Consider the following 25,820-nt stretch of genomic DNA (forward strand, 5'->3'; position numbering starts at 1 on the left):
CGCCAAAGCTTCACGATGCAGTTTGAAGATTTTGATTGCTGTCATTTGGGCTTTTTTGTAGACTTTGCTGCAGTTCTGTTAAATGGCTTCAAAATGAATCAAAGGAAAAGTATCCAAAAAGGACTAAACAATTGTTTGAGTTTGCCAGAGTATGTTCTTAGAAACCAGTTTGATGGCTGTTAATTCGTCACTGCGTTTGGAAGCTACCACATTCCTTCCTGTTCTTCCTCCACAGCTCAAGTCAAGTAAGAAGGATTCAACAATGAATTTTGAAATAGAAGGCGAAGGAGCAAACAGCATCTTCACCGTGGATCGGGGTGGAGACCTGTTTGTCACCACATCTCTGGACAGAGAGAAGAAGGCTTCATACAATCTGACTGCTAGAATGTATGATAAGGACAACAACCTGGTAGAGGATGCTGGACACTTTGTGATTCACGTGACTGACATCAATGACAACAGCCCTGTTTTTTCACAAACATTCAACGGATACATCATGGAGAGGTCTAAAATTGGTATGTAAAGACAACAATGAACTCTAGATTCATTTTGGAACCTTTCTCTGTTGAGTTTGTTATTCGTTTATAAAACACAACATAATATTTCTCTTTGTTCTGGCTTTTTCTAAAGGAACTTTTGTTACCAAGGTGACAGCGACTGATGCAGACGACCCCTCCACTGCCAACGGAGTCCTCAAGTACTCCTTGGCCAAAGGGGGAGATGTTTCTGCCTTCAGCATAAGTGAAACCACAGGTAGGCAGCACCCAACCCACTGAAGCACAGTGTCTAACCCGGTTCTTCTTGGGTAGAGGACTGAGGTGAACTGCTCATGGGCATGCTATTTTTACATGGTCATGAGTCAGAGAGATAACACCCTCTCTATTCCTCTGCAGGTGAGATCAGCTGCAAGGTAAACACTCTGGACCGAGAGAGCAGGAGCCAGTACACTGTAGTGGTTAAAGCTCAGGACTTGAGAGGTCTGGCCTCCGGCATAACGGCCACCACTTCAGTCACCATTACCATCACCGACGCCAACGACAACACGCCGTCTTTCAGAAAACGTGAGAAAAACATGAACACCGGGCTTTGAAAGTGTGTTGCTCTGTTACACAATTCTTGTGTTGTTTTTTTCCACAGCAAAATATGAAATGAAGGCTCCGGAGAACCACAAGCTGAATGAGGTGATCGACACTCTGCTGGTGGACGACAGAGATGAGCTAAAGAACAAGAAGCCTGTGTTCAGGATTCTGAAAGAAGAATACAATAAAGTTTTTGGCATCCAGCTTGATTCAAACAAGAATGGCAACCTTGTGCTCAAACAGGTGAGAGGCTGGTGTGCCAGAAAACTGCTTTGAACGGATATATTTTCAATTAGAAGAAAGCCTTTCTCCGCTTTGTCATGAATAACTCCTTAAAACAAAAACTGACTTCATTTGAAGACACATAAAAGTGTTTTAGGGAATTATCTTCCCCCTACCTGTTCATATGACAAATTTGCCCCGTTTACAAGATGTCAAATTATTATAATAATTGTAACATTACACAAGAATTATCTCAACAGAAAGATGACATAAGAAAGACTCACTGGCAGTTTTCACAGCCACCTAGAAAAATCCCTCAAGCCGTTGTTTGGTATCATATGTAACAGGTGTGGATATTTTTTTTCCTTCAAAAAGAAATCATCTTTAGAAGCTTTTCATTCATCTTCTTCCGTTTATTCCCTTTCGGGGTCACGGGGCTGCCGGAGCCTGTCCTGGATACTTGTGGGAGCACCCAGGTAGGGTCGCCAATCTGTCGCAGGGTTCTTTAGAAGCTGTTTATCACATATCAATGTTTAAAATTAAATGATCAATTAAAAGTCCCACTCCAATCATTTTTTGATCTATTTTCAAAGCCTCCCCAGTGGTCTTTTAATTATGATCATGGTGTTTTTAGCTTGCAAAGAAAATCTGTCCTTTTCTAGGTCATAGTTTCTGCAGAGCAGCAGGTGTTCATTTGAAACTCACCTCTGAGTTGTGGGTGGGACTGTTGGCATGGAGCAAGCCCGCCCCCACTTCCTGTCACCCATCGCCTCTCCCGCTTGCTTACAGCCCCTCACAACCCCAACCTAACATTATCTTTACCATTTTTTGTTCTCACCATAGATGGTGATCTTGTGCACCTGGTCTCTGTATGTGGACTCGTCCCCTGCTCCGATTAGACCAAAGACCGTTGTGTCGTCTGGATACTTAATGATGATGTTGTTGGTATCCGGGGAGTCCTAGGTGTACAGTGAGAAGAGCTTTGGACTAAGGCAGCACCCTTGTGGTGTCCCTGCATGAGGGGAAAAGTCCTAAAATGAAGGGGGATTATTGCAGGATGCTGATGATTTACCTCCATGTGGGAAAAGGCCTTTGTGTGGTTGAATGTTTACGCCTGCTGGATTTTGTGAAACTTTACTTTGTGGATTTTATTTCTAAGGAATTTAGGACATCAGAGAGCTGACCGTGTATTTAGATGAAATGAGTTCTGTACTAACTTGCACTCTTGCTGGCGCTGAATCAAAACAGTCTCCCCCACCCAACTGTACAGTCCCTCTCGCCTTTTCTCACCAGCCGTGTTTAGGTTTAGCGAGTAAGCCGGCTATCGACCACACTGCAGTTAAAGGTCTTATTCTTGCTAAGCTGTTTACAAATACTTTTGATACCATGTCGCTGAGGATCCTTGTTACCAGGAATAATCCAGTTAGTGGAATGTTCCAGTCTACCTGTGGTCTTTAATCCAGAAAACCAGTGCAGTGGAGCAGTGTTCTGCTTTTAACATCACCATAAAACAACCTAAGAAAATGGTGACAGTAACTCTTCTGTATTTTGGGGAAAGACAATCAAAAGAGCTAAAGAAAACACACAGTTTGTCTGTTGATGTGGGGAAAGCTGTCATCTTGGAAATCTGCAGAATGCTTTTATGACGAAAATCAATGTTTAAAGAAATACTTTGAGAAAACCAAAATGTTGTTGGCCCATCAAACTAACCAAGATTTTTTTTTTCTTTGTCTTCAACAACAAAAACCAAAAATTACCTAAATGACCCACCCAGAATCCAAACCAGTGCTTGAGGGAGAAAGGCAGCAGTGGGTAAACATGCATTGGAAGAAGGTTCTAGCTTTGCATGTCTTATGTAGGATTCTAGTCTTTGGTCCCGAATCAAGAGAAGTTTAATTGGTTCCACAGTCCTAAGATTTGGTTTCATGCTTTTTTTAAAACAGTATTTCATGTAAAGTCTGAACTTCTAACTTCATTTTTTGACTTTCTAGTGGCTTCTGCATAAGAACAGACTTAAGGGGCTGTTACACTGATAGTCCACTTGAACAGAAGATTTGCTTGAAGTGAATGCTGGTGCTGTTCAGCAACGGTGTCTATGAACACTGACTATTCAGCATATTAGACCGTGTCACACAGCCACTAAATACATCTTGGACATTGTCCACATATAAATATGTAGGTCTTTCGTGATACATGTCTGAATGGTTTGATTCACTCTCAAGAGTTCAGTGTAAGAAAAGAGCAAACCAATAAGAGAACATTTCTGCACCCAAATCCAAGTCTGCTGCATTGCAAGTGTTGAGGTTTGTTAGATTTTGTGTAAACTAAAAAACACAGTTAAATGCTTGAAATTCATGTCACAGGTAAATGTTTTTATTGTTAAATCTTTATTAAATTTGCTACATTTCTTTCTTCTTCTATTTAAATTAATTTGAGTGGTATTAGAATCTGTGCTCATCTACTAAATTCAACCATTTCGTTAGTGGAGTCTCTAGTTGAAGAACTTTCTCAACTTAACAGGACAAGAAGGAAACAAATCAATGGAGTGTGTTTGGTGACAATTTCCCACACTGCTGTGGTACTGTGTAACCAGAAAATGAACAGACTATGGTGTTATACAACATTTATAGCCTTTTCACACCTGCAATCATCAGTTTGTCCTCAATGGTCCTTAGTGCAATGGATGTCACTGAGGACTGAAATAAGTGGTGCGTTTTTGTCAAAAACCTGAGGTGAAAATGTAATGCATTCCCAGAGAAGACAGTTAAACTCATGAGGATTAATCTGGCAGTGAAAAACTGTAACTTCCATCTGACATGAGAGCAGGGGATTTATACTTTACAACACTGACTTGTCACTCCCTGTGCTCTTTCTAGGCTTTAGACTACGAGAAAACACAGAGATACACTTTCACCGTCCAGGTGAAAGAAGATCTAGAGTTCCCTGCAGACAATCTGAACACTGCAATCACCAGTGCACAGGCAAGTATCTACATGTATGTCATCCTTTATGTGATGAAGTGTCTTTGGGTAAGACACTGAACAGCACATTCCTCCTGGTGGCTGTATGGTTGGCACTAGTGTTTGGCACCAGAGCTGCAATCAGTGTGTGAATGTGTGTGGGTGATTGGAACTGTGACTGTAAAGCGCTTCGGGCCTTTTAACCCTTGTGCTATCTTAGATGACCCCACCCTTGCATTGACGTGTTCTTCCTACCATGACAAAGGTGGATAAAGGTGGAAAGATTTCATGTAATCCATGGACACCAGTGAAGATCACAAATCATTGAAGAAAAAAGGTTCAACACACTGTGTAGTTGGTCTAGATGACCCAACTCCCAATGTTAAAGTGTCTAGGATAGCACAAGGGTTAAGAAGGCAGTAAAGCACTATCCGAAATATAAAAGACCTAAACAGTAGTGCAGATATGCTGTTTGTTATTGCAAAGTCTCCATTTTTTCAAAACAATGTCAAATTTTCAGGTAACTGTGGAGGTGACAGATGTGGACGAGCCGCCTGTTTTCTCAGAGACCGTCTACACCTTTAAGGTGCTGGAAGAACACATTGTGGACCAAATTGGGATAATCAAAGCCAGTGATCCTGACAGAGCCAACAAGAGTATACGGTGTGGTACTGTGCACATACCTGGAACAGTTTGTGTTGCAGCATGGCACTGACGTGTGGTGTCTCGGTTTAGGTACAGCATTGAAGAAGAGGGCTGTCCGATCAGCGTACACCCAATCAAGGGTCAACTGTCCACAGTGAGGAGGCTGGACAGAGAGCTGCAGGCGACACACGTGTTTCATGTTAAAGCGCGGGAGGAGCCAGATGGTGAGGGCTGCATTCCCTTATGCATCCTGTTCGTTTTAAACAATTGGAAACCTTGCCTAGAAAATGGAAACCATATGTTCGTTTTAGCACTGTGGACTCTCAAGAAAGACATTGTTCTCTTGTTTTCTGGGCTTGTCCAAGAACAGGAGTGTCAAACACGAACTGGGTTCTACACATTTATCACTCCGCAGTAACACCTGGCGGATCCTTGTGGGAAGGAGAGCGCAAGCAGGAAAATCACATTAGTGTGTCCTTTTGTTCACTTGCAGCTTTCAAGCAGAACTCTGTATTTTTAGATCAGCGGTGAATGAAATCCAAAGATCTATTTTTGTGGTTCGTCACAATGTTTAAGGAGCACAATGCCCCCCTGAGCCTGACAAGGTCCTGAATGTACATTACTTGTACTTTACTAAATATAGCTTCAACATCTCTGTGCAACAGACAGCACAGAGAAAAGACATTTTCAAAAGGAGCTTTAGAGATAGAAAAATACATGCTTTAGCACCAAAAAAGTGAATGTCAAACACTTGACCACAATCAGTTCAACAGACGACATTTAAATGCCACGACTCATAACAAAGCTAAGCTGTTTGTCTGAGAATAAACTCTAGGAGAGCTTTTGGACATTTGCAAAAAGGCTTAGGAAAAGAAGAAGGTCTAGTTTTGAAAACATATTTTTACAACTTTTTTCTAATTCTACATACAACATCGCATGTTAAAGAAAATACTAAATGGATATTCTAGCACACTCTTTTAACATGCAGGGTTCACACCGGACTGCTGCTACCCGACACTGGTGCAGGTACCTCCAGTTGGAAGAGGTTTGGTGTGAAATGTCAAAGCGGCAAAAATCTCGTGAATCTTTCTCCAGACTTTTTCTTCCACATCTCTATTCTGATATATGAAAGTCATATCATTTTGCACAAACTGCACAAACAGCAGTAATTAATTTCTCCACCATGTTTAATTTTCAAATGGTTGATCCTTCTGTGAATCAAAATGAACACCATTCATATGTCACTACATAACCAGAGTCTCTGATTGGTTCAAATGGTTAAACTTAACTCAACCCACTTTCAATGGACATTTATTTTGTACCCAGAATCCAAAATCAGACTTAAAAACCTGCGTAGCGACATACGACCACAGGAACCCAAATTGCACATATACACACATTTACATAGACTTGCGATTGGAAGCCCGGATTGTACGTAGCATTACCCTTATAGGTGAAACAGAGCTGCCTCAGTATATGCTGAAAGCATGTTCAAGTACGCGCTTTCTCGTATGCGTCATAGGCCCGGTGTGTCCGTAGCTGAAGCATTAGTTTAAACTAGTTTAAAAAGGTTACATGCATAGGCATGTTTTCTTTTATCGTGTTGACCAGAGACAAATTCCTCATTGTCCTTGTTCCTGTGTCTCTCCTCTGAAGGTTTGGAGTCAGTTGTAAGAGTTCACATCGATGTGCAGGACTACAATGATCACGAGCCTGAACTGGACGATGTCGACGCCTTTGTCTGCGAGAACGACACCACCAATACGGTAAAGACTGTTTTTATGGAAAATTCATCTTTTTCTCTTTAGGCTTTCCTGTCTAACATTTTAGTGAATTTGATCGTTTTCTATTAATTCACATTTATATTTCAAGTTTACCACAAAAAGTTTCTTGATGATGTTTTATTTTCTGTTTGGTCTTTTTTAGGTCATTGGAACTTTGAAAGCTAATGACGAAGACGACCAACCAGCTACTTTTACCTTCAGCTTAGCCAGTCCAAGTTCAAACTTCTCCATCAAAGACTTCGGCAGTAAGTTCCTGCTCAGAGCATTTTCTCCCTAAGTTTTTCAGATCAATGACAACAGATCTCACTGGGATTATGGAAGAAAGTCATAGGAAATATTTACAAGGATCCTGGCCTGAACAAAGGAATCCTGGCGTGATCAATTGTGAGGAAAATGAAAGTGAACTGAGGAATGTGGCACACAGATTAATTTCAAAGGGATGCTGCACACAGAGCAGAGGCTTGTTCCAGACAGCAGATTGAACCAACGTGGAACTCAAGTTTAGCAGGACACTCACTCGTCTTCAGATGATGATGAGAAGAGCTGCATCACAGATGATGTGAAAGAACAGTGAGCACTTTCATTTCATTACATGCTGGTTACTGCCATCCATGCTTATCAACAGCTAATTAAAGTGTCTACAGGTTCATGCTGTGAACAAAGCTTCCCTTCTCTTCCTCCTTACTAAGAACAAAAGGTGCTGCGATTGACAGATCAGTGCAGACCATGTCATTATAAAATCTTAATAGGAAATAAAATATCTCCCTTTCATGTAGAAAGGCTTTATAAAATATATTATTTCAAGATTTTAGATTATTTGCAATTTGCTGATAATCGGTAAAACATTCCTGCTGTAAAAAAGTCACCTTTACCATATTTCAATAACTTTAGCTAAACAGTTGATCACTGAAATAAACTCTGTGCAGTTTATTGCTGCTGTTTTAGTTCATGCACAAGGTGCTTATAAAAAGGTGCCGCATGCAGCAGCCAGGGGATCTCTGGATGGAAAATGTCCTGTGACATGCAGAGTTTCACAGTTCCACATTTGAATTCTGTCATATTGTTTTTCAAACAATCTGGAATTTGCATACAACATATAGCGTTAATGATTTTTCTAGTGTTCTCTGTTCTTATAGTCCCACTCCGATCATTTTTTGTTCTATTGCAAAAGTGGTGGTCTTTGAAATATGATTATGGAGCCGTTTTTTGGCGAGAAAAAAAGAAAATCTGTGTCGTTTTCTAGGAAATAATTTATGCAGTTCGACAGAAGTTCATTAGAAATTTACCTTGAGTTGTGGGCGAGACTGTTTGTGTGGAACAACCCCACCCCCACTTCCCGTCAACCATCTGTTTACACTCTCTCCTGCTAGCTTACAGCCCCTGCCTAACATTAGTGGTCCAACATAAATGGCAGCAATATCAGAGCTTTTCAGCCGTGCAGTTTAGATCCAGATTCCAGCTCAGATGAGATAAAAACAAAGAGGTTCATGGATCTGTTTGTCTGACAGTGGATGATCAGAATGGAGCAGAGCAGGAAGCTTGTTGCCCGCCCGGAGGTTTTTCCACAGTTTAAGCTATTTTCGAAGAACATTGTTTTCGTTGGCTATATTTACAATATTTAAAATGAAAAAATCCTAAAAATTCTATTTCAAGCTTATTTTTTTAATATATGTCCACCATCAAGGGAAAAAAGCCACAAGAACATGTTAAAAACACAATTTTTATTGGAGTAGGTTTTTTATGTCTAATTATGCATGTTTATGTTTTATTTATTTTTAATTACTAGAAATGTATTTTCTCTGAAAGACATTTATTTTCAACAAAATCTGCAGATCCTGTTAGATATTTAATGTCAGCTTTTTGTAAAGATAATCTGCTTTAACATTTAAAAACTTCCTTTTAACCTATTTCTTTGGGGTTAATCTATTGAAATCAAAGATATAAAAAAAAACATCCAATCAGAAAAAAGTGGGGGGAAAAAACGCAAAGACAGTTAAGATAAGCACAGAAGAAATCGAACTTGTGAAAGAGTTCACTTATCCGCCCCGGAGCGGTGAAGATCAAGGCCTGTTCAGAGATCTGAGACATCCGTGTCTCACTGAGCTTCATCAAATGATGGAAATGTTTTGAAACGCGGCCAAGGTCAGACGAAACGCACCTGAAATTTAGTCGGAACATTGATGAAAATGAAAAGAAAAAAAAACAACTTACAAGCTCACATCCTTCTTAACCGTCAGATGTACTTCTACCAGCTGTTGGAGTCAAATTTTATACGACTGAAAAGACAAAAGTCAGTGATAAAAGAAAGGTTTAGTTCAAGTTTTGGTATTTTATCCAATCAAAAGTGCACAGAAAGGAAGATGAAAAGAAAAAAAAGAAAGTGTGCGCTCCCTCACAAATGTCTGCTTTCCTTACACCCACAGGGGTTGATATGTTGAGCTAACGGAAAAGGAAAAAGATGAGGTAAAGGTGGGAGAGGAGATGAAAGGAGGCAAGAGCGGGAAATCTGGATTGAGGGAGAAGGGTGATATTAAAGTGGCACCATTAAATGTGGGGATGAGGCACAAAGAGAAAAAGGATGAAGAACACAAACAGGAAGGAAAGAGACTGAGTGGGATTCTTAGTGGGGGAGAGAGGTTCAGGGAACAATTGCCTAAATGAAAAATTCAAAACAAGACGGAGGATGAAAGATGAGAGCCTGGGTTAAAAAGATGACAAGAAAAAGAAAAAAGACAATAGAGGAAAAGAAAAACAGAGACTGTGGTATTAAAGAAGAAATCCCCATAAAGAAGGCAGAAAGGCTGGAAGAAACAAAGCCTTCAGAAGCTCCAAATCCTTCAGTGTGACATTAGAAAAGGTTGAAAATGGAAGGATGAACCAAAAAAGAAGAGGATTTTCAGTGCAGACAGTCTGTGTTTAACTAGACCAGGCCCCTCGTGTGAATTTAACAGGTTTTGGCAAATTAATAAAGAAGAAAGACAATAGTCAAGAGTAAAAAGAGACATTAAAGGAACAAGAACAGTAAAAAAATCTCCTGACATTCAAACAGACAGGCTGGACAAAGACATCAAACAAAGGAAGAGCAGAAAATGGGACAAAGGAGAGCAATGGCATGAAGAGCAGACAGATGTGATTTTATCTTTTATTCAGGCGCTTGCCACCTCAGCCGTTCTCATCTTTCCATCACGTCTCAAACTGACAGATGAACAGTCTTTGAGGCTGACCCGTGCCTTCTGCTGCTCTCTTCCTCATAACTGTTTTCAGGCTCCTCAAGTCTTCCTTTAGATGTTTGTTGTAGACGTCCGTACATTCACCTCTGGATGTTTTCACACACACGTGGTTGGAAACATTTCGGTCTGAGGACTTATGAAGCTTTTGTCTCAAATAAGCAAGAGTTTTGATACAAAATGATCAACTCAGAGGCCATGTGGAAGAGTGTTCACTAGAACACTGCAGTTCAAATCCACAGTCAAGTTCTGCCAGTTGGGACCCAATGATTCCCTTCTTATTCAGCATTAAGGGGTTGAATTGTGTGGTCAAGCAAGTAAATGGTCCCAAGTGGGTTTGTGTCTGGAGCTCACTGCTACACCAGGGGATGGGTCAAATGTGGAGACCAAATTTCACACCCAAGCTGTGTGATAACTAATAGGAAAAAAGCAGGTGAGTGACTTTTCTGCAGTTCTGGCTCAGTTTACCTGCTGGAGTTTCCTGGTACAAAATTGTCCTATAGGTGTGAATACGTATGTGTGCGTCTTTATGGCCCTGGAACAGACAGGCGACCTTCGCTTTATTTGTCTTATAAAGCCAATGCCTATGATAAAGTACATAGCGCTTTACTATGCTTACAAGCATTAACTCTTGTGCTTTCCTAGGCACTTAAACATTGGGAGTTGGATCATCTAGACCCACTAGACAGTGCTCTGAAATCTTTCCACCTTTATCCACTTTTGTCATGGTAGGGAGAACACGTCAATGTAAGGGTGGGGTCATCTAAGATAGCACAAGGGTTAAAGTGCTTCACAGTCACAGTCCCATTCACCCACGTACACATTCACACACCTCTAACAAACCTATAACCACCAGGAGTGATGTACCTCTCCACCACAGCCGGTAATTAGCACGATAATCTTGTTCATCCTGAGGTCCCACAAATGATGGCCGCTTTAAGTGTTTCTGAAATCTGACCTCTGTTGTTCAGAACCAGTCTAAGGTCCAAATGTCAGCAGCTCTCTGCCTGTTTTTCTTCAAACTGAATCTCCAGTTTCTTTGTGTGAGGGGCCTTTCCTGCCATTGTGTTCGCTGAAATTCCTCCACTCCTGGAATTCTGCAGGCTCCGTCCCCCCCAGCGTCTCAGCAGGAAACTTCTGCCTGCCAGGAATTCCTCTAATGGTTCTATTGTTGCTGCTGCTTGTTGGAGAAATGTTGCTTTACTCTTCCACGCATTTTTTTTCACAGCTTTTGTGTCTGTTAAGCCAATTTTGTTGCAACAAAGCATAATGAGGCATAAATCTGAGCATCATCCTAAGTATCTCAAAACTCTGAATTCCCCGTTATAAAACACAAGAGCATATTTTTCTGGTGACTGAAAGAATGGAAGAAGTTTGCAGGAAGGACCTGACAGATGAGCGTGTTTGTGTTTGTGTTTGTGCAGACAGCTCAGCGGTCATCCTGGTGAAGCAGGGACCCTTCAGTGTGGATGACCCCAAAGAATACAGCGTGGATGTGCGAATCAGTGATGGAGGGCAGCCCGTCAAGACCAGCGTCACCAAGCTGGCCATCAAGGTCTGTATGGTTGATTTGAGACCTTGTATAGATCGTGTCTTTCAGCCTTGACCAATGTTTCTCACTTTGACTTGCTTTAGTCCTGCCGCTGTGATGCTGGGAGGATTACTAAGTACTGTAAACCAGGAGCTCGCAGGATGGGAGTCAGTTTTCATGCCCTCATAGCCATTCTGCTCTGCATCATCACCATCCTGGGTAAGTCGCCTTGTTAATCACTTTTTCTGCTGTGTAGCCTCTTCTTCCTTCATTTTTTTAAACTAGAATTCCACTTGTTTACATCTCTTAAAAATCTATTCCGATGAGCATCAATGGAAATGTGGAGAAGTTATTACTGACATCAAACAGAGTTCCAAAAACATCGGACCATTTTCTGAGAGCGTGTCACTGTCATGTGCGGGGGTGGCTTGAGAGCCGGTAGGACCCAGAATGCAGAGGCGGAGGCACACGGTTCAAGGGCAAGGGGTTTAATGCGAACAAACAAAAGGCGCTGCAGAGCAGGATGACAAAAACAAAACAAAACTCACTGTGGCGTGGCGAGGGACAAGAAACGAGGAACATGGCATGACATGAACACCAGACAGGGATAATGGACCAGCACAGGAGGAAGGCAGAGACAAGACTTATATACAGACAGGGCAGACAAGACACAGGTGAACACGATCAGGACAGATGGGGACCAAAGGAAGTAAAACTCAAGAAACAAGACAAGACAGGAAACCTTTCAAAATAAAACAGGAAACAGAACCAAACAAGACAGGACAAGAACTAAAGCGAAACACAAGACACAACAAACTGAAACCATGACAGTCACAGTAGAAAAACACTGAAACATCTTAAAGATCTCATCTCTTTTTTGCCAAAAAGGCACTTGAATAAGCTTGCAAATACATTCCCCATAATGACAGAGTCTCATAAAACGGCATACAGGCTAAAAAACTGCATGGTGGCGCAGTGGTTAGCGCTCTTGCCTCACAGCAAGAAGGCCCCCGTTTCAAGTCCCGGCTGGGGGACATGAAAAACACATCAATGGGGGACCTTTCTGTGTGGAGTTTGCATGTTCTCCCCGTGCATGTGTGGGTTTTCTCCGGGATCTCCGGCTTCCTCCCACCGTCCAAAAACATGCTTCATAGGTTGATTGGCAACTCTAAATTGTCCATAGGTGTGAGTGTGAGAGTGTATGGATGTGTGATTGAGGATATTCTACCCTGCGACAGACTGGCGACCTGTCCAGGGCATCCCTTGCCTACGCCCAAGTGGCCGGGATAGGCTCCGGCAACCCCGTGACCCCGAAAGGGAATAAACGGTTAAGAAGATGAATGAATGAATCTTAAAGAGGTGGGGCTTCCACATGAGTCTGCTGCTCATGACTGTGTTACAGAGCTTCTCACAAAATCCACCGTGAACAGGATCTTTTCCACAGTGATTCAGGATCTTCCGCCCTGTTCATGTTTGACATCAATAATATACTGAAATAGGTTTGATCATACTTTTTACAATAGTAGAAATCTTACCTTAAATCTTATTTTAAAAAGTATTTAGATGTGGAATTTTAAATAACAAACAAAAAAATGAATTTAATTTCAACGGAAAGCTCATTTTCATTCATAGAAGCAAAAGTTTCTGTAGCTTATCTTCAGATTTTTCTGAACAAACAATTTTAACTTTTGAAATCCCTTTTTTAATCCAATTTAAAGCAAATATATGAAACGTTATCTAGATTATTAAGGTTTTCACACCTTTTTCTAGATGTCAAAGGAAACTTCACAGTTTGAAACATTTTTTTGACAGTTTTAAAAGTGAAAGTTGCTTTTTACCTAAGCAGATTTGACCATTTTAGAAACACTTTTCGGTTACAGTTATAAACAACCTCTACTCTTTAAAATTCCACTTCAGTCATCCTGTGATCTATTTTCAGTGTTCCCAGTGGTCTTTTAATTATGATTCTGACATTTTTAGACAAACAAAAAAAAAAACTTTTCTAGGACATAGTTTCTGCAGAGCTGCAGGAGTTCATTAGAAAATCCCCTCTGAGTTGTAGATAATTATCTCTCTATATATATATCCTCCATCATGCATGAGAAAATGCCAAGAACGTGTTAAAAACTCAATATTAATTGGAGCGAGTCTTTGACAAGATCTTTAATTGATGTGCTAATGTGACTCCACCCACATTGTTGCCCAATCCCTATTGACTGATTGTGATAAATGTAAAAAAAGCCGGAGATTGTTAGTAGTTTCTTGTTGTCTTGCAGATAAAATATTAGATTGACAGCTTGTTGTCTTTTCTGCCCAATTATGAAATGTTTCCGCTCTGCAGAAAGCTGCTTCTAATCTTTTGGCACGGCTGTTTTTTTTCTGTATCCTCTTGAATAAAAGAGTGAACCTGTCTCTTTCTCAGGGTGCGGTCTGTTGGCTTTAGAGCAGCTCGGGACACTGAAGCCTGATTTTGCTGAAGAAACTCTTAAGAAGTTGGTTTTGTCAACTTATAAAAGTAGCATCAGAGCTGCAATAGAACATGTGGGCTTTGCTGTGATTCAGATTTATGATTTGCGGGGAACTGTCTCCACTCCTGGTGTTGTTGGTTTTATGAATAATGCAGAGGCGGATGTAGAAATAATGCCTGTGGTTGTGAGCTCAATATTCTCTTTGATACCTTCACCCTTTTCTCCTTTTTCTTTTTTTCTTTTTTTTGGTGGGGGAAAAAGAGACACATGTCATGTTGGATCAGAGCAGCACCAGAGAAAGTTGGTAGAACATGAGGGATCCAAGATGAAGGAGATGGAAGGAGGGACGTGGAAAAATAGATTTACCCCGGCGCAGATACAGGAAGTGAAGAGGCATGAAGGGGGGAAATGAGCGACATACAGATTGAAGAAGGTTAAACAGGAGACAAGATGAAGAGGAGAATTGTGGGAAAGCAGCAGATAAATAGCGGTGGTAATGAGGAGTTTATCAGCTCTTTAAATGTCGGCTGCTTATCAAACGCCAGCAAACACTCAACCTATCAACCCCTAATACACTCCTTCACTATCGTTCCTTCGGCCTTTCATTTCCCTTTATTCCTTTTTTTTCTTTCCTTCTTCTCTTTTCCCTTAAGGGTCTCTCTGTCTCACCCTCCATCTCCCCCTGTCTTTATCAAACACCCCAAAGCAGGCTGGATTAACTATTTAATGCACTTGTCATTATCAGTCAGAGCCCAAAGTGATTTAGCTTTCCATTCTCTGGCACATTTTCTCACATGAAATCAGGTTTGCCAAAAAAAAAAAAAAAAAAATGTTCTCAGTGGTCTTCAAAAAAGAAAGAACTTTCCTTTTCTCCCCTTCTCTCTTCCTTTAGGTCTGATATCTCCAGAGCTTGTTAAACTGCAGAGCATGTGTTGTAAAAAATTAATCTGTTAGTTTCCCATGAAAACTTAAATTAGTCCCCTTCCAGATCAGCTAAAAAGCATGGCTAATGCTGGGCGTCCACTGAGACGAACAAGAGCCCGAGCTCCGGGCCTAATCTGGACGCACATATACCCTTCCTCTCCTCATCTGTCCTGATTTCCTCTTCCCTTCGCCTTCTACTCGTCTTCCAATTAGCACTTCATACAATCTTTTTCTTGAGTTTTTCCCCCCCTCTCTAACCCAAACCATTTCCTTGAGACATAGGCAAAAATAAATAACTTAACTTCACATTTTCTCTTTAAAAAACGCGGCTCACATGGCATAATGTGATCAAAAATTCATCACGTGTGTTTTCCTTTAGTCATGCTGTTTGTGCCACTGACAGAATAAAACAGAAGAAAAGGTCCACAATTAAATACAGAGGTGAGCAAATTACTGAAACTGGAACTGACAAGTTCTACATATTGTGAGACAGAAAGAGCACAAAAAAATGCAAGAAAAAATACAGAATTTTAGACATGTATTAATGTTAGGAGATACATAAGCTAACTGCACAATGACTACCTGAAAAAAAGGAAAATAAAACATTAACTATCATGAAAGTCTAGATGATTTAAAGAAAAATCAAGACAAATTGTTTGACTTTGTTATGAAAATTATTGTGGAGGATCTGATTTGATTTATTTCAAGCATTAAAAATAATTAAACACGGTATGCGTTCGTGAACACTATCTGTTTTGTGTGCATGTTGACATGTGGACATTTTTGCGGCTAGCAGGTGTGTTGATAATATTTGAGTGTGTGTGAACAGGCCCCGCCCTTTTTGTACTACATTTGAACCGTACCGTAACGATAAACAACCAGTAGACCTGTCTGCTCTATGCTGCTTCATGGTCTTACCCCCCTTCCCCTCCTATTATCACCCTCCTACCCCCCCCCTCTCTCTAACATCCCTCTCTCTTCTTCCCCTCTTTCCTTTTCCGTCCGGTCCAACACCAAAGATTTTCAAACATGATTGAAATTAATAAATTTTGGCCTCAATTACAAAAGGGGTTTATTCAGACATACCTCTGGTTTGTCTGAAGATGAATAACCCCTCTTGTTAAAATAAAATATGTCCAACACAAGAGGCCCTCAGCTCTCATCTGTTTGCCTAGCTGTTGGACAGGACAAGTTAAAAAAAAAAAAAAAAAAAAAAAAAAAATAATTAAACACTGCAATTAAAAAAGACAAAACACAGATACATCCAACCCAGCGCAGATCTAAAGTAATAAAATGAACAAATGATAGAAGATGATGCCATCTTCTTGACAGTGCAGAGAAATTAAGTTGTAAAAGTGGACTTGTTTGCAATGAAGCAGTACACTCCTGCGTCACACAAGATTCATTAAATATACTGATTATCAATTGAAGTCAAGTGGAGTTTGATTTGTTGCTTAGGAGAGAGTAGGAAGAAGCAAACTTGGCCATGTCACAGATACTCTGATACAAGCTTTAAAAGCCTAATGGCACAAAGTTTATCTTCAGCTTTTTGTGTTCAGATCAGATCCAGTTACCGCTTCAGTCCTCTGCATGAAGAACCCAATGCAAACAATTCTGATTTTAAGCAAAAGATTCAAGATTCAAAGGGTTTATTGTCATATGCACAGTAAGAAACGGGTTTCCCTGCACAATGAAATTCTTACTTTGCTGTCTGCTCTGAATGCCCAAAAAGTATACAGGAAACTGAAAATTCACACAAAACATATGCAGAAAAACACAAAACGTCATGCAAATTCTAAATGTGCAAAAAGTAGCAAGCCTAAACTTTTCTGTGCGAACTTTAACAGACTTGTTTGTGCTGTAAAAACTATTACAGAGAATTATTTTAAAAATATATTTATGTGAAAATATGTTATATTCCATTCCTTCTAAATGAAAAACCTTTTCTTTCTACACAGTCCAAAGATTACAAATACATTCCACCCAAATGAAAAATTGTGTTTTTGTCATCTTGATTTCAAAAATCCTATTCTTCTTCATCTCCTTGACTGAGAAGAATCTCTCTCCAAAAATGAATGTTTTTAGACTTTTTATTTTTCCGGTCTATGTCAAGGCGGCACAGTGGTGTCTTAGTTAGCGCTCTTGCTGGTTCCAATCCTAGCTGGGACCTTTCTGTGTGGAGTTTGCATGTTCTCCTCACGCATGTATGGGTTTTCTCCAGACCCTCCGGAGAAAACGGTGCGAGGATTTGTTCCCACAGCCCAAAAAAACATGCTTCATAGAATAATTGGTGTGTCTCTAAATCATCCCTAGGTGAGTGTAAAATATTGTTCTAAATTAAGAATGTGGTCATTTAACCAACAAGTCCAAATGTGAACACGAGAATACTTTTGTGGTTGTATTTGACCACTAAAGTATAATTGACAGGTGGTTTTCCCACAATGCAATTGACCATAAACCATAAAAATAAAGAACTGTCCCTATGGCCCTAGCCAACAAGTGGATGCCATACACCATATTTCTTGAGGTTTACGGTTAAACGGTAAATGTTAAATGGCAAAGCCCCAGGGCCTGACGGCTTTCCTGCTGATTTAACGAGAATTTTGGGAACAGCTGACACCAACGTTTTATAAAACACTGACATTCATCAAGGAAAGCCAATCACTACCACCTAACATGAACTCAGCCAACACAATCCAGACAAATATCCCATAAGTCCTTCAAGCTATTGGCCCGTTTCTTTAATCAATGCAGACATATTTGCAAAGCACTAGCACAGAGTCAACAAAATGGGTTGCAGAGCATTTGAGCATCAGCACAGATGAAAGCTTCTGGTCAGAAATTTGTCTTAAACACCTTCAAACTGACAAAAAGTCCAAATTTGCAGCTAAGCCAATTCAAAACTCCTCACAGGATTTACTACACTGGACAGACGATGTCCAAGATGGGTCTCAGTAACTCAGACATTTGTGAGCACTGTGACAGTAATCTACCCGACAGTTACATCCAGGCATTGTGGTTCTGCACACCTGTCCAGGCTCTCTGGCAGCATGTATGTGCCGATCTATCAATCTGGCTTAAGGTTTCAATCACGGCTTCACCGTCACTTTGTGTGCTTGGTGACATGAGTGCCATCGATGTAGAAGGAGGATTAGTATCTATCATTTTCATAACTCTTTGTATACCTGTCCCCGTCTTATCCTCTTCCTCATATAATCTCTTGTAAGGGTGATGGGGGCGGAGGGGGGTTTCAGTCTGTGATGCACTTTGGGGGGAGGAGCTACTTGGCAGTGGTCCCTCTGCCATGGTTGCCGTATGGAATAGGCTAGTGAGTATTGATGCTTGTTCTGGGAAATTTCCAGTGAGGGAACGTGACTTTGGAATTGTAGATATGATTGATTTATTGATTTATTTCAAGCATTGTAGTCAAAGCAAGAAAGAATTTACACATATTTATCAAACTCATTACAGAAATTTGGACATCCAAAATGGGAAATCCCCCGCATATTGCACCAAGTAGAGGAGTAGTGAAGGGAAATCGGACACAAACTGAACTTTAAAAAAACAAAAACTTCACACTTTCTATTCATTTCATAAATTTAGCCCAAATTGTGTTTTGTAACATTGTTTGTAACAGATGATATCAAGCTCCACTGGTTTGGTTTAATTTAAACTTTTGCTTCAATCATGAAATGAGATGTATGTTTGATCGTTTATCAGTTTCAAACTTTGCTCTTTGAGACTTTTGACACATTTTCAGTTCAGCTCAATTAAAAAAAAAGTCAGTTTGACTCCTTCTGTGTTAATTAGCTTAGTCTGTGAAGTCTCCCATTGTTTCCTTTCAGTCTTTATTCTCACACTTCCTTCTTCTCGTTTGACCTCCCCTGACCTCCGTTCCTCTGTCTGGCTGCTGTTTATCCTGCATTGGCTCGGTACAGTTCTCGTGTTTTTTTTAAGTCACCTTGTTTTCCTCTGCGTATTTCAACTTCCCTGCTTTTGTTTGTTCCTTCCTGCTTCTTCTCGACCCAGGTTGAGGAAGGTCATTACAAGCTACCATGATTGCAGAAACAGACTTTGTCTTTTTTATGAATTCTCTTCTTGTTCTCACAGTGCTGAGATTTTCTAAGTTCAATTGCTGCGTTGGTTTTCTGTCCAAGCACATTATTCAAACCATAGGAGACAGTGGTGAACCATCCCATAAAAACGGAAACTGTGGTTTGGAAAGCATCAAAATGATCCAAATTGGACATAACATTAATGTTTGATGCAACCAGAGAGAAATCCACAGAAGAGCTCACACCTAAAGAGGGGGCGTCACAAAACCCAAAAGATACAGACGGAGGAAATGACAACCACTGATTAGTGTCAGAGCAAAAGCTGCGTCTGGAAAATAACATCCAATATGAAAAAATCTAAGTCAGAATTCACACATAAAGAATTAAATCCTTTTAAATCAAACTGTATAAGATTTCATTTAACAAATAGAGCAGATCAAGAAATTAATGTGATTGATAATGTTTAGAGAAAGGGATTTCTCTTCCTAACGCCTAACAGCAAAAACTAAACTTGTGTGGTTTTCCATTAAAAACATGGTATGGTTTTTTTTTTTTGAGAAATTAAAATGTTGCATTTTTTTCCTATAATTCATACACTTTTGCATAATTCTCATCAGTACACACAAAAATCTTTCTACAAATGATAAACGTAATCCTTTTTTGTAAATAATAATGAAAAACTGAAAGATCAATTGTGGTTTAGTTTTACTATCACATTAATACATCCATGTAACAAAAATATATTTATCTTTGTGTTTTCTTGAGCATTTTTATCCCTTCCATTTCGAAATGTTCTCATTTGAGCCTTCAGCGTCTCACTCAGGGAGGTCTTCTTATGAAAGTTTCCATCCAAACACTAAAGAACTTCCAGAAAACCAAATGTTGGGGAGGTTTCATTCAGGTCAGATGACTGACTTTTCCAAATGGAGATGTTCTCTCATCACCTCCTTTTATCTCTAGGGCAAGTTCAAAAGGTTAACTTGATAGTAGAGTCCCTGATTCATTTTTCCTTTAGGAGGTAAAACATAACAAACCATTTTTTAGTGAACATGCCATAAAAATGAGGAAAAAATTGTGTCATGATGTTTTTTCACCTTTGCTCTATTTAGTCATAGTGATCCTGTTTGCGGTGAGGAAACGCTACCAGAAGGATTCTCTGGCCAGCATGAAGAACAGCGGGGAGATACACGAGCAGCTGGTCACGTACGACGAGGAAGGAGGAGGAGAGATGGACACCAACGGGTACCATTTACCTGTTATTATTCAAACCAGATTTGTGTTTTATACTGGAAAAAGTTTCCTTTAAAATTGAGCAAACGCCATTTGACTTTGTGTATGTCGGCACTATAGGGCGCACTGGGTTGTAAGGCGCACCATTAATAAATAGTCTATTTGACACATCAAGCGAGACAAATCTGTCCATCAGTCACTTAGACTTCAGAACTGTGTTCACACGAACTCTAGTTCTTGGAAAGTCGTGTAAAGGAGCTGTTGGTGAGTTGCTCCCTAACTTGAGACCTCAAAGGACTGAAAACTTAGGCGTTGGTAGTCCCCAATCTCCTCAGATCGTCCAGCCGGAACAATGATGGGACCTCAATCGATGCACACACATGCCACTCTTATTTAAGGAGTTGTTCATATCATTCATAGTTTATTTTCACGGACGCATGAATGTAAAAATGAAGGGGAAGAGGGAAGAATGGTAAATCCAGCTGCAGATAAGATGGCAGAGAGAAAATATTATGGGATGGTTGGCGTTAAAAGGGCACAGAAACAATCGAAGTAGTAAACTACAATCTAAAACAGATACACATGTGAACAACCCATGTTTGCGTTACACTTTTAACTCCCAACCTTGTTTACAACACACACACAAAAAACACACTGTGCAACAATGTCACACAATAGCAGCATTAGCCTAATTTTAATAACACACAAACTTGTTTGCATCTTGTAAAAAATATATATATATTTTGACAGAGCACTATATTCCTCTCAGAATTACCCAAAAAAGGACACACAAGAATTAATCTATTGATAAGACGCTCTGTCAGTTTCGGAAAAATAAAGATTTAAGTGCACCTTGTATTGTGGAAAATGTGATATATATAAAAAACACTGTGCTTTCATTTAGTAAAACATGTCCTAGTTGTTTCTTTTAAAAAAAATCTCTGTTTCATTCACACCTGTGAACTGCATGTATTGTGTGCAACATTGATTTGAATTATTATAATGAAAGGCTCCGGCAGCCCCATGACCCCGAAAGGGAAAAATGGATTAGAAGATGAATAAATGAATGAATTAATTTGATGATTTTGCCTATTCATGGATGTTAGTGAACATGTATAAATAAATAGATCGTAAATACGCATGTGGGGCTCACTGAGGGCCACACAAAAACCAAGAGAGGGAACACACTTTATAACACCACTTTTTATTTTTTGTCACCTGGAAGAATAAACACTGGTCTTTCACCAGCATTTTATCTTTCCGTTGGCATTTTTACTTTTTGCCTGGTACAGTTTGTGACTTTTTTCTTCTTCGTTTTGAGAAAATTCCTTCACTTGCGTTCTCAACCCACTATACAGCAAAATCTTTAATGTTAATGTGTCGATTTCACCAATGTTAAATATTTTGAGTTGATAAGTCTTGATTTTAGTGTTGTTTTGAGCACATCCAGTGTTAAAACAGCATTGGGGTTAGGGTTGGTACGGGGCAGGGGGGGTTGACGGGTCGGGGTCTCCGCTGAGGCCATCGGCGGTTTCCCCGGCCGGTTGGCTGCCTCGGTCCCGTCGAGGCCTGACCAGAGCTCTTCTAGGGCCGGCGTTTGGGGGTGGGGGCCTGGGCTTGCTCCGGGGGGGGCCGGCGCTTTCTGGCTCCCCTCTCTCTGTGTGGGGGTGGTGGTGCTGGGCCTGGGGTGTCTGCGCCTCCGGGGGTGGGGCCCCGGGGCTGGGTGGGCCTGGCCCCCTTGCTGGGGGGGGGGGGGGGGGGGGCGGGGGACAGCTGTTTGACCACCGGGGGACAGTCTATCATCTGTCCCCAACTTACCCCCTTCCTCATATAACCTCATAATAGGGTGAGGGGGTGGGGGGCTTAGCCTGCGATGAGCCTTGGGGGGGGGGTTTACTAGGCAGTGACCCCCCTCCTGTGGTTGCCGTATGGAGTGGGCCCCCCCTCTTTCGGTTTTATTTGCACCTTAGACATGTAGGGCCCTTGGTAGGGGGGGTGCTTGGACATCACTGCCAGCAAGCAGCGGATGTCCTCCTAGCACCCTACCCGCCAATTTTAACCGCACCTTAGACATTTAGGGCCCCTTGGTGGGGAGGGTGAGGGGACGTCACTGTGAGTAATCAGGAGACGTCCCCTTAGTGCCCTACCCGCCAATTTTAACCGCACCCCCCTTAGTACACACACCCCTCCCCCCTCAATATATACATCCCAACATAAACACACACACATGCACACACACACTCTCTCAAACACACATACACGCACACACATTTTGCAAGGAAGGTGGGACCTAGGACCTTCTGTCCCCTGCCTCTTCCCTGGTGGGGGGTACGGGCCCCTTTGCAACGGCGGCTGTGTCCCCGGGGTGCTGGCCTCCTGGGCCCGGCGGTGCTCTCTCCGCGCGGTGGGGGGGTTCACATTACATCTGAGCCGGGGGTGTTCGTGTCCCTGGGGGGTGGGTTCTGGTCCTTGCTCCTGAGTGCTGGGCCCCGCCAAATTTCCAACTGTGGCCGAGCCTGGTCGGGCCATATTTACAACACCCCTTGTGGGCCCTCTTTTTTCCCCGGGGTTCCCCCCTTCTGGGCGGGGGCGGCGGGCCCCTGCCTCGCTCCTCCCTGGACCAACCGTGGGCCGGGCGGGTGGCTGCCTGGAGTGCGGAGTGGGTCTCCCTTGGGGGGTCCTGGCTCGTACCTGGGGTTGGGGCGGGGGGATGCCCGGAACTCCTGGGTGGTGGTGGGGTGCTCGTCTGGGGCTGTGGGCGTCCTTCTCCGGTGGGGCCCTGCGTTGGGTTCTCCCGGCGCGGCGGGGGGGCTGCTCTCCTGGTTGGGCTGGGGCGGCGCCCTCTTTCCCTCCGTGCCTCCCTGCTCTCTGGCTCTGGGGGCCTTGCGGCGGCCCTGCTGGCCCTGGCCTGGGTGGCGGGCTTGGTCGCCCGGGCGGCGGTTGTTCCCTGCCGGTTCCCGTGTGGCGTTGGGGGGATTCCGGCTGCCGCTGCTGGTGCGGTGGGGGTCTTGGGGTGGGGATGGCTGGGCACTCTCCCTCCTTCTTTTCACGTTCCACCATCCATTTTAGAAGAACATAAACACTCACCTGAGCACAGGTGTTAGCTCAACAGACTGAATGACTGAAATATTTCACACTAGTTGGTTTTAAGGCATAAGTATGCGTGTGAACACTATCTGTTTTGTGTACATGTCGACAGGTGGACATTTTTGCAACTAACAGGTGTGTTTATAACATTTGAGTGTGTGTGTGGACAGGCTCCGCCCTTTTTTTTTGTTTTTTTTTTCATTTGAACCTTACCATAATGATTAACAACCAGTAAACTTGCTGCTTTATGCTGCTTCATGGTCTTATCCCCCTTCCCCTCCTATTATCACCCCCTACCCCCCCTCTCTCTAACGTCCCTCTCTCTTCTTCCCCTCTTTCCTTTTCCGTCCGGTCCAACACCAAAGATTTTCAGACATGTTTGAAATTAATAAAGTTTGGCCTCAATTACAAAAGGGGTTTATTCAGACATACCTCTGGTTTGTCTGAAGATTAATAACCCCTCTTGTTAAAGTAAAATATGTCCAACCCAAGAGGCCCTCAGCTCTCATCTGTCTGCCTAGCTGTTGGACAGGACAAGTTAGAAAAAAAAAAAAAAAAAAACAGCATTGGGGGCGGAGCTTTGTGCTGCAATGGCTTACAGAGTTATTTCAAAATCTGTTGGCGTTTTTTCTCGGAGAGCGGAGGAGAAAAGTCCGTCTGCCCCATTCGTTCCAAAAGGGTAAGCACGAAAACATATTTATTCACTTTTAAAAACATAAAGGATGTTTGTAATGTGATGGACATCAGTTTGCTTAGATTTATTGCTCTTAATGTGAAGTAATGCACTATTTCCTTTAGCTTTGCCGTTTAGTGTTACATGGCCTTACACGACTGCAACGAAAATCACATTTTTTGGTGTTTTTAACATATTCTTATAGCCTTTTTCTGATAAAGGTGGAAATATATATAAAATAATGTATTACTGGTATTTAACACTGTGTTTCTTAGTATACCTTTATTCAAATCGTATTAGATAAAATGCGCCATTATAAACAACTCAAATTTGTGATGCAGCAACTAAAATGGGCGAGTGTCCCTGCTGTGCCCCCTCCGATGCATCCACCTGCAGACAAATAGATCCATCACGTCTGATGAACTCCTGCCGCTTAGTAGAAGCTTTGTCCTTAAACGACACAGGTTTATTTTTTTTAATCAAACTAAAAATTGACGAAATCATAATTAAAAGACCACTGAGAGCACTTTTACAATAGATCAAAATATAGTTGGAGTGGGATTTTAAACATCCGAATCAAACTGGGGTTTGAGGGCGTACTCTTTCTGAAAACAGGTGTGAACAAATCAAAAGCACATTTTTAAATTGAAAGGGATTTTAGCATTGATAAGAGAAAATATGTTGGGGAGGAGGAGGAGGACGAAGATGAAAATGATGGGAGGAAAAGGACGAAGATGAATAAGATGCGGAGGAGGAGGATGAAGATGAATGTTGGATGCTTGATAGGAGCGCACAGGGTGGGGGGTTAGTGGAATAAAATGTTTTGAGACAAAAAAAAACATACACTGAGTAGTTTTATGAGCTTTTTGCTATTACTACTTATTTATTACAAAACACAAATGTTGCGCTAGCGGGATTCTGCTTAAGTGTTTGTGCATGTGCCTCAATGAAATAGAAAATCCCTTCAGACACCTTTTTGATGAAGCAATACTGTAGTTTCGTGGAAGAAAGCTAGAAAAAGTTGACTTTGCACAATACACATTTTTAAGGTGTTACTGATGTGAACTGTGTTCATCAAAGAAAGATGTTTATCTATGCCTAAACATCCCTAAGAGCAATTTAAGGAGGAAGATGTTCTTCTTGAACTGATAGAAAGCATTCCTGACCTGTGTCTGACTGTTCTTGACAGCATATCAGATAGTAACTTTTACCATGAAATCTTTGTACATCACTAATTATCAACAGCTCTTGTACACATTTTTACATGTTTTTCTTTTTCTCTCCTTTAGACGTTCAAGTCCATTCATCCTCACTGAAGACCAGTCAGTCACGCTTAGCCCTTGTGCTATCGTATGGGGTCCAGATGACCCCACCCTTACATTGACATGTTCTCCCTACCATGACAAAGGTGGATAAAGGTGGAAAGATTCCATGTAATCCATGGACACCAGTGAAGATCACAAACCATTAAAGAAGAAAGGTTCAGCACACGGTCTTAGTGGGTCTAGATGACCCAACTCCCAATGTTAAAGTGCCTAGGATAGCACAAGGGTTACAGTGACTGACTTCCTTAGAGAGCTAGGGATTCCCAATGTCAGAGATGGAACAAGCTGTGAAGTCTTAAGGAAATCAACCACTGAGATTTCTGAGTCTGTTAGGATGCAAAAGATCCTTTTAATGAACACAAGGATCTACTTCCTTGTAGACAAGCTTGTGGTAGAACTTTTTAACGAGCATTTTCATGCGTGCAGAGTGTTCGTTACTAAAGGCCTGTTCACACCGGGACGAATTTCGCCGGCGATTTTCGCCGACGTTTAACGCCTCGTGACTAAACAAAGGGCACCAACGAGAGTGTGCACACCGACGCGAAAAAACGCCAGCCGTTAAAGCGTCAAAAAAAAAAAACGCCTCGGGTTCGTTTTTTTTTTTCGACGC

The 25,820-nt window shown here is 41.6% G+C and overlaps 1 protein-coding gene across 1 annotated transcript in view; it reads left to right on the forward strand.

The window, feature by feature from the left end:
* Positions 1-25,820, forward strand: part of LOC101174288 (cadherin-5) — a 43,215-nt gene that overhangs the window by 13,933 nt on the left and 3,462 nt on the right. Inside the window, exons 3-14 of the mRNA XM_004076947.4 lie at positions 236-515; positions 631-753; positions 894-1,061; positions 1,138-1,322; positions 4,178-4,282; positions 4,782-4,924; positions 4,997-5,130; positions 6,563-6,672; positions 6,833-6,935; positions 11,342-11,472; positions 11,553-11,667; positions 20,005-20,137. Coding sequence (XP_004076995.2) covers positions 236-515; positions 631-753; positions 894-1,061; positions 1,138-1,322; positions 4,178-4,282; positions 4,782-4,924; positions 4,997-5,130; positions 6,563-6,672; positions 6,833-6,935; positions 11,342-11,472; positions 11,553-11,667; positions 20,005-20,137 — 1,730 coding nt within the window. The remainder of the gene's footprint in view (positions 1-235; positions 516-630; positions 754-893; positions 1,062-1,137; positions 1,323-4,177; positions 4,283-4,781; positions 4,925-4,996; positions 5,131-6,562; positions 6,673-6,832; positions 6,936-11,341; positions 11,473-11,552; positions 11,668-20,004; positions 20,138-25,820) is intronic.

This window comes from Oryzias latipes, chromosome 15, assembly GCF_002234675.1.
Source record: "Oryzias latipes chromosome 15, ASM223467v1".
NCBI lineage: Eukaryota > Metazoa > Chordata > Actinopteri > Beloniformes > Adrianichthyidae > Oryzias > Oryzias latipes.